Raw genomic sequence first — 8,677 nt, 5'->3', positions numbered from 1 at the left:
CTTGCATGAATTTTGTATAATTGTATAAGGTCATACAATAATGCTTTTTTTTGCAAATAAGTTCAAAGAGCCACTAAAACTTTGTAGGATATACCACGTGGATAATGAGACTTTAATTCCTCAATTGTATTGAAATTAGTATTTCAACAGATAAAGATTTCTAGCAAAAGTAGAATTCTTCACATCTATTCACGGCAAACTCCATCTAGGTCTCTAAGTGCTTGACTGACTCGTCCCTCTATAAAAGTAGCTCACGTAGTGATTAAGCTTTTCAGCGGTAGTCATGGCTGTCAGCTTGGCTTTAGCATAGTTATCGTTATCACCTTTTCGGCCAACGTGACCATATCCAGTAGCTGAGAATTGTAACCAATGCACAACATCAAAATTCTTGTATGATAAAACTGTAACTTTAGGAAACCCTCAGACATGTGCAACACGAATTGCTTGGTTAGATTCCAAGCGTCACCGCGCGGTTCAGGCAGCTTTGAAATTGCGTAGGCGTTGATTGCTTCGATATGTTTACTCAATTGATAAAAGCGTCTTGTCCAACCTTGAAGCTCGAGTTGAAGATGCGCAGGCACAAATAGTCTTATAGCTTCAGCAACAAATGGGTCCATGAGGACTTGCTCTTCGTCTCTTAAATCTCGCGTAAGAATGTCGCCGATCTTGATGAGACATGTGCACTCTCTTTCCTAAACTGATGATCCATCTTGCTATGTCGCGGTGATATAGTGATTAAGTGCTAAATAGCTCCTTTATAATCTGCTCAAATCTAATGATAACGATCCCTAACATGCAATAATGCTGGAATATGTGGCGGTAGAAAAAACAGCAACGCCGCAGTAAGCCTCGTTGAAATGACACTAAATTCACCATGACGAGTTGGAGCGCTATTTCTTTGGCATCTCTATTATCCATGATGAATTGAAGCATCGTGCCATTGACACCGTGAAATCCATATTTTTCTTGTTCTTCTTTTTTTGCAAATTTATGGAGGAGTGTAAATGGTCTTGACATCCCTAGGAAGATGCATTGCTAGCGAACCACTCGTCTCTTTGTTGCGGCTTGGCGAGAGAGACATATGAAGTGTCCTTTCACCCTCGGTGACGAAATCCCTGCTTTTGGAGGCTTGGAAAGACCATATTTCATCATTGGCGAGCGCAACGTGTACCACATCTCATCTTTATAGGTTGATGAGGAAGACAACTGGAGTAGGCAAAAGTTACTTCAGCTAAGATGGGTTGGATCAATATGGGCTAAAATTCGGGTCATAACACAACTCGCCTAACTCTTATTAAGCTCTAATTAATATGTGTTGTGTTTCTTATAAATTGTATAATTATTAAATAATTTTTTTCTTTTCTTATGGTCATATATAACATATCACAAAAAAATTATTTCTAAGATATTTTGACAAAGTTACTCATGGATCAATTTGAGTTAAGAATTAGCCCAGCTTTAAATGGGTTGGGTTAAGATGAGCTAAGTTCAATAAATGAGCGGGTCAATAACCAGCCCAAACTCGGGCTGGTTGGATGGGTTATTTGGGCTTGGGCCAAATTTGACAGCCCTAAGTTCTTTATAAGAATATTATTGCAAATTGTAAACACTATACTGAGGTTTAGGGGTTTTAAATGGGGGAATTGGGCCGATTTTTGACGGGTCAAAATGAGTTTAGTCAATAATTGGGCGGGTCAAATTACTGTCCAAAAGTTACTTGGGCTAAGATGGGCTGGGTCAAGATGGGCTAAATTACTTAATATGTGTTGTTTTCTTATGAATTGTATAATTACTAAATAAGACTTCTTTTCCTTTTGTTATGGTCATATATAACATATCAAACAAAAAAATATATTTCTAGGATATTTTGACAAAGTTATTCATGGATCAATTTGGGATAAAAATCGACCCAACTTTAAATGGATTGAGTTCAATAAATAAGCGGGTCAATAACTAGCCCAACCTTGAGTGGGTTGGATGGGTCATTTGGGCTTGCGCCAAATTTGACATCCTTACTAATAGCCTATTTGGCCAAGTTTTTTTTTTTTTGGGCCATAAGTGCTTTTTTGGGTCAAAAGTGCTTTTGGCAAAAAATTGAGGTGTTTGGCCAAGCTATTAGAAGAAGAAAAAAGTACTTTTGAGGAGAAACAAAAGCAGTTTTTGAGAAGCAAAAAAAAAATTGTTTCTCTCAAAAAGCACTTTTCTAATAAGCACTTTTGAGAAAAATACAATTAGAAGCAATTTTCAATAACTTGGCCAAACACTAATTACTGCTCAAAAGTACTTTTTAAATTAATTATCCAAACACAAACTGCTTCTCATCAAAAATATTTTCAAAAAAATATTTTTGAGAAAAACACTTCTTAAAATAAGTTAATTCTAGAAGTTTGGCCAAAGAGGCTATAAGGTTCTTGCAACCAGATAGGACGAAGATGGAAAAATTTATTTTGTGTCTCATACAACTGACATTAGTTGTATGAGACAACTTTTTGTCTCACAGTTTTGTGGATTCAAATTTCTGTGGACCCAGAAATGTAAGAATGGGGTCCACAAATTTGTGAGACAAAAAGGAGTCTCATATAACTAGTGTAAGTTGCACGAGACACAAAATAAAACTTGTCGAAGAAGATGTAGCGGATTTGAATGACGGAATCTTTTTGCGCATGTTCCTGAATTACATAATGCATTACAATTTACATATTCACTTATTAAATCCTTTTCGTACACAAAGCTTTTATTGTCTCGATTAGTGATTGATGATCCTGGTCGTTTGGACAACCATCTCGCCTACCTATGAAACAGTAATGAGTCAACATATTGTACAACCACTCGAGTATTTTTTACATTGAAAGGTCTTATATACAGTATGTACTAAGGAGTGAGGGTTTTCAGCATACAAATTCTCTAATGAGGTTTTTTAACGTATTTCGATAGGTAAGAGATATAAGCACAAACTGGTTAGATGATGCAAAGGAAGAAAAGCCCATACCATATGCTTTCGAGCTATTTTCCTGCAAAAGGCAGATCTAAGGGCAATCATGAAAGGATGCCTAAAAGTAAAAAAGCTTTTTACTCAAAAACGTTTTTTTTTTGTGTGCATATTTTATTGCTCTTTATCAATTTTCTGTTTGCTCTTCAATTTGTTTTTGCTGAAGCTGCATCATCACGAGGAGAACGATTTTCCAAATCTGTAGTTTGACAAAACAGTTGCCTTTTTCATTCAAGGAAGAATACATTTGACAATACCAAAAGAGAAGTTATTTTTACACCGGCCCCCTCCTTCCCCCTAGCATAACAAGTCCAAAAATTTGCAACATCTTTAAATAAATGACACAGAAAATGAAACTGATATATCGCAATTACAACCAATATGCTAAGAAGAGGAATTCGCCATTGTCGAGTTATGGTTGCGACAGAATTGAAAGCTGTTAGCATCCATTCTTTCCAACACAAAATGCCCCAACATGTCCTTTGACTTCACCAAATTCTCTTTACATAAGAACTCATCGCTTGTAATTCTATCCACTTGCTGATTAAAATCATGCACAAAAACATGTGTCTTTGGATTGCCACCTTTCTTGCTCCGCGCCAAAACACTAGCAGTAAAAATAGCTGACATTCGACCAGGTGCCTCAGGCCAATACCCTCTTGGACCATCAACCAAAATAACATCCCACTCCACCTCATAAAATTGATTAGGCAAGTCATTTAGCCCGAGTTTGCACTCTGAAAACAACAAATTCTGCACTGGTCTGCATTCGTTTCGCACTTGTTCCTTAACTCCTGCAATCAATTCCTTCATTTCACTCAATTTGGTCGTGTACTGCACGTCATAAGCTTCAATTTCTGGATATTTTTCCTCTATGTAAGCTGCATAATAACGATTTTCGTCAATAAAAACTGTTCGGCCATTGTGATTCAGGGCTTTCCAGAGACGGGTCTCGTGGGTAAGTCCAAAAACAAGTAAATTGCAAGGTTGAGAACATTTTTGTAGAACATCAGCAATATATTTCATATCTGTATAAGACATGTGTTCTGTATTGTTAGAATTTGAAGCGTAATGGACAAGGGCCATAGCCACAGCCTTAGACAATGGTGGGGTACTTGAACTAGTAATTGTAGATGCAGTAACTACAGACGCCGTGATTTTAGATTCTCTTGTGTAAATCACAGTAAGAAGAGAAGCAAGTGTCAAGAATGAAACAAAAGCTAAAGCCCAAAAACGATTGGAGCTTCCTTGTTTTTGGATATAAGGGTGAAGAAGTATTAGCTTTGTACTACTTCCAAGACTATTCTTCATCTTTGTGTTTGTAAGATTTCCCTTTTTGTAAAGATGGATTTGGAAATTGGAATGAGCTCTGAGAGAAATGGAAGCTGAGATTTAAAGTAGGATAGACATGAATTGGCAGATGGTGAAGATTAATACTAATCATGACATTACAATCCTACCAATATTTGATTAAGTAAAGCAAGGTCTCGTTGGCAAAGAAGAAGTTGACCATCTGGCTGTGATTGGCTAACTCAAGCTATGTCTAACCACCTCATTTTTTTCTTGCTAGAATTGGTTTCATATTGAAAATGGAGTAGTTGGAGAGAAGGTATTTGGTAAGTTGCTAGCGACTCAGTAACTAATTTACAAGCAGGAAGTCGCTTTTCCTTGCTCATTCCATCTTCATTTCTCACGTAACCTCTACTTAATAAATAAACACACATTTTACTCTTGGGAGTAGACGAATCAGTTGCCAGCAGATTCCATTTCCGCAACATAATAAATACATTAAAATACCTTCACATGTATCGTACAAAATTAAAGTTAGTTGATGACATATACTTAGTTTTTAAAAAGGATCTAATTTGTTGCAACTTCCGCTCTTTAATTATTGAACATTAAACTGAAGTTCTGAATGCAAGGTGCCAACTATAATATTAGTTCAGTTAGAACAATCAACTAAAGTTGAAAATTCTCTAAATTTAGTACAGGCCATTTGATACGGAGTTTAATTGAAAATTTTATTGTCAGAGTCCTAAGGTTCAAAGTAAAATTTAATGAGTCCCTGTTGCCCCACTATGACACAGTGCAAAAGGGTTCAATTTCCATAAAACGTATGACAATGCAACTTATCTAGAACCTCTTATATTGAAGTTGGGGCAGTTTGGGTAAGAATTCAAAAACGGTTAAAATGACGTATTGAAGCCTTAAATATTACTTTTCTGAATTGTCTCTGTCATCTATGAATTTCCGAACGTTAGCAAATTAATGTAGTAATAACTTCTAGTATATGGCAAGACCAAATGTTGGGGCCTTGTTCAGAACCAATTATCATTGTGGGCCTTGTGATGTCATCGATATTGAATCGAACCCTTTACAGTTTTGGGCCCGGGTCATGGAAATTCAGCCTCAGCCTTGTCATGAGTAATTGTCTGGAGATCCTTGACCAACACTGTAATTCGTTATGGATTCAAAAATTTAAGTCAAGTTTTTCTTTAGCGAGCAAATGATGACTAATCGCCCCTTTCCACAAGAGTTGCTGCCATAATTGCTAATAAAGCGAGGAAGTGGTGATGGCTAAAAATCAGTGTCATATTGAGCACTCAATTTGTGATTTGTTTTGTATAGCCGCAGAGGAATTATTGGCAATTAGAAGTTGCTCAATTGCATTAAAAAAGGTAAAGCATTCTCTTTAGCTTTGTAAATTGGCCCACAGTAGAGGAGAAATGACAAGTCTAGAGGTAAAGGAACTTTATCGTGTCTCAATACATTTGTGAGGGATTAGCATCGTCTTTTGATGAAATAAAAGACTCTACTTTTGGGAAAAGAAGGATCAAGGGTGGCAAACTTTGGTTGACGCCTTTGAAGTTGAAAGTTGAAATTATGGACTTTAAGAAAAGAAGGAAATATGCCATTTTCATCTGTGGTCTCCAATTCTGGCAAAGAAGCTAAACAAGACAAAGAGAAAAGAAAATGAACAGCATAACGATATAAGACCACTACAAGGCCCTGCCGGTTTTCGCTTAATTGGGAACTCAATCTGAATCATTCAACTCTTACTGTATTTATTTATTTTCACCACCGGCTACTGTAGTCATAGTGTGCTTTACCATACAAATTATTCCTAAATATTGTATAAATTAAATATTTCTCTAATATTTTGGTTCAAAAATTTTAGTTTTAAGAAACAGTTTTGTACACTTTTTGAAAAAAGCTCGAGTGTGCGGAGCGTAATCACTTACCTCAGAAAATCACGTCATGATTGTCTTAAATGGATGTGCTCCTAGTCAAAAAGGCATATAGTAGTGCCAGGTCCATTAATTTTTACCCTTCCAACCCTAGACTATTAAACTAATAAGAGCTATATCGTCTAACTTCATTCAAAAATGGAACTTGAATTTTTATAGAATCAAATTCTAAAATCATTTTTATTTTGATCATTTCTTAGATTCTGTTGAATTGTATCGAATCCATTTTCTATTTTAAAGCAAACAGTTGCCTTGACCTTAAGTAACTACAGTTAGGAGGATTCATCCAATAGCTTAATGACTTGCTTGGGTCATCTAAGAGGTAAGGCCTCCTCCGATCGACCCTAACTTTCATTATTGAGCTAAAGGAGTTCCCTAGCCCATCAAGTTTACACGCTGATCCCTCTATGATGGCATTCTTCTTTCTCTCCACCAAAATGTGATTTTTTTTACTCAAAATACGCAAATAAGTGTTAAAAAAAAGTTACCAAACTATATATAACGCCACAAAAAGTGGCGCTATACAGTAACGGTAACTGCACCGTTACTGTATAGCGCCACTTTTTGTGGCGTTATATATAGTAAACCTCTTACATAGCGCCACTATTAATGGCGCTATACCCCAAAATCTCATCTTACATAGCGCCACTATTAATGGCGCTATACCCCTTATTAAAAATCCTTCCGTCTTCTTCTTCTTCGTTTCATCTCCATTATTTTACTCCCTTTTGGTCCCCCCCGATTCTGCCCCATTTTAAAAAAAAAAAAAAAAAATTGGGTCCACCCGGCACATAAAAGTTGAAGATTGGTGGTCCCACTGTCGAGTAGAGCTTCGTGTTATTGTGGATTCACTCTTCCGGAGTCAAAATTTAGATCTATTTACATTCCAAAAATTCTAAATCGAGGTATTTCGATTTATTTTAAGTTGAAACTTTTATAACAATGCATATTACTTGATTTGTATGTGTTCTATTTCGGTTTGTGTTCATTTTTTCCGAAACTAGCATGTTAAATTTTATCCGGATTTAATTTTAGTGTTGTATAAAAATATGTAAATTAGTCTAAAAATGTGTTTGTTAATATCCTCATGTATATTTATGTGTTTTTATGCCGTTTAGTTTAGATTATTTTTTAGCGTAGTAAAATGTAGACCTTTTTAGTGTAGTAAAACGTAGACCCTTTTAGCGTAGTAAAATTTAGAGCCTTGTAACGTAGTATTGTGTAGTATTTTAGCTTAGAATTCATTTTGTTTAATTATCTTATATTCTAGTACGAAACCCATAATTATAAAAATTATATATATATATATATATATATATATATATATATATATATATATAATTTTTACAATTAATTTATTAAAAAATATGAATAAAAATTATTAAAAAAAACATAAAATTATTAATGATAGTTTGGTACCACTGGGCCTCAGAAAATCTAGCACGAAACCCATAATTATAAAAATTATATATATAATTTTTACAATTAAGTTATTAAATAAATATGAATAAAAATTATTAAAAAAACATAAAATTATTAATGATAGTTTGGTACCACTGGGCTTCAGAAAATCTAGCACGAAACCCATAATTATAAAAAATTTATATATATATATATATATATATATATAATTTTTACAATTAAGTTATTAAAAAATATGAATAAAAATTATTAAAAAAATATAAAATTATTAATGATAGTTTGGTACCACTAGGCCTCAGAAAATCTAGCACGAAACCCATAAGTATATATATAATTTTTACAATTAAGTTATTAAAAAATATGAATTTAAATTTTAAAAAAACACATAATTATTAATGATAGTTATTAAAAATTATGAATTTACAGTTGACGACATGGATGCACCTATACATCCCGGCCCTCGGACGTCGGAGCTACTACCCCTACAGCCCCAGCATAGATCCGAGCATATATGGGGGGAGAGTTGCTTACGCAGACTTTTTGGGGCAGGAGAGTGGATTTATTTTGGGAGTTTTTGACTCCTCCCCGCGTTCTACATCCCCGTGTGGTCCATCACCTGGAGGAAATGAGATTATATAGGATCATTAGCATTGGCCGGATACAGCTCGACTATGCTTTGATCACGGCGTTGATTGAGCGGTGGTGACCGGAGACGCACACTTTCCATCTGCCCATCGGCGAAGCCACCATCACACTCCAGGACGTCGAGATTTTATATGGCCTGTCCACTGATGGCTTGCCAGTTTTACTGCCTGGGAATATGAGATATTTTAATCGAGATTCATATATGGATATGCTGCACAGGCTCACGGGCTTCAGGTCCGAGGACCCAGATGTAGCAATTGGGAGCAGTCGTATGCAGTTGGTCCACCTTAGAGACCAATTGGTGCAGATCCACGATACTATCACCGACGACTCAGCGGAAGTGGATGTGGAGCAATATACGAGGCTGTTGTTG

At 35.6% G+C, this 8,677-nt stretch overlaps 1 protein-coding gene across 1 annotated transcript; it reads right to left on the bottom strand.

Annotated features, from left to right (window-relative positions):
• Window positions 1-3,194: 3,194 nt before the first annotated feature.
• Window positions 3,195-4,668, bottom strand: LOC107803998 (protein IRX15-LIKE-like). The gene has a single exon (XM_016627804.2). The coding sequence runs from the start codon at window positions 4,298-4,300 to the stop codon at window positions 3,374-3,376; it is 927 nt and encodes a 308-aa protein (XP_016483290.1). The 5' UTR covers window positions 4,301-4,668; the 3' UTR covers window positions 3,195-3,373.
• Between the last annotated feature and the right edge of the window lie 4,009 nt (window positions 4,669-8,677).

Source organism: Nicotiana tabacum, chromosome 3, assembly GCF_000715075.1.
Source record: "Nicotiana tabacum cultivar K326 chromosome 3, ASM71507v2, whole genome shotgun sequence".
In the NCBI taxonomy this organism is placed as follows: domain Eukaryota; kingdom Viridiplantae; phylum Streptophyta; class Magnoliopsida; order Solanales; family Solanaceae; genus Nicotiana; species Nicotiana tabacum.
The sequence above is the reverse complement of the archived record's forward strand: the minus strand, read 5'-3'. Positions and strand labels throughout refer to the sequence as shown.

What these genes read in the sequence shown, in the direction of transcription:
- LOC107803998 (XM_016627804.2), bottom strand. Translation starts at nt 4,300, where the DNA reads ATGAAGAATAGTCTTGGAAGTAGTACAAAGCTAATACTTCTTCACCCT.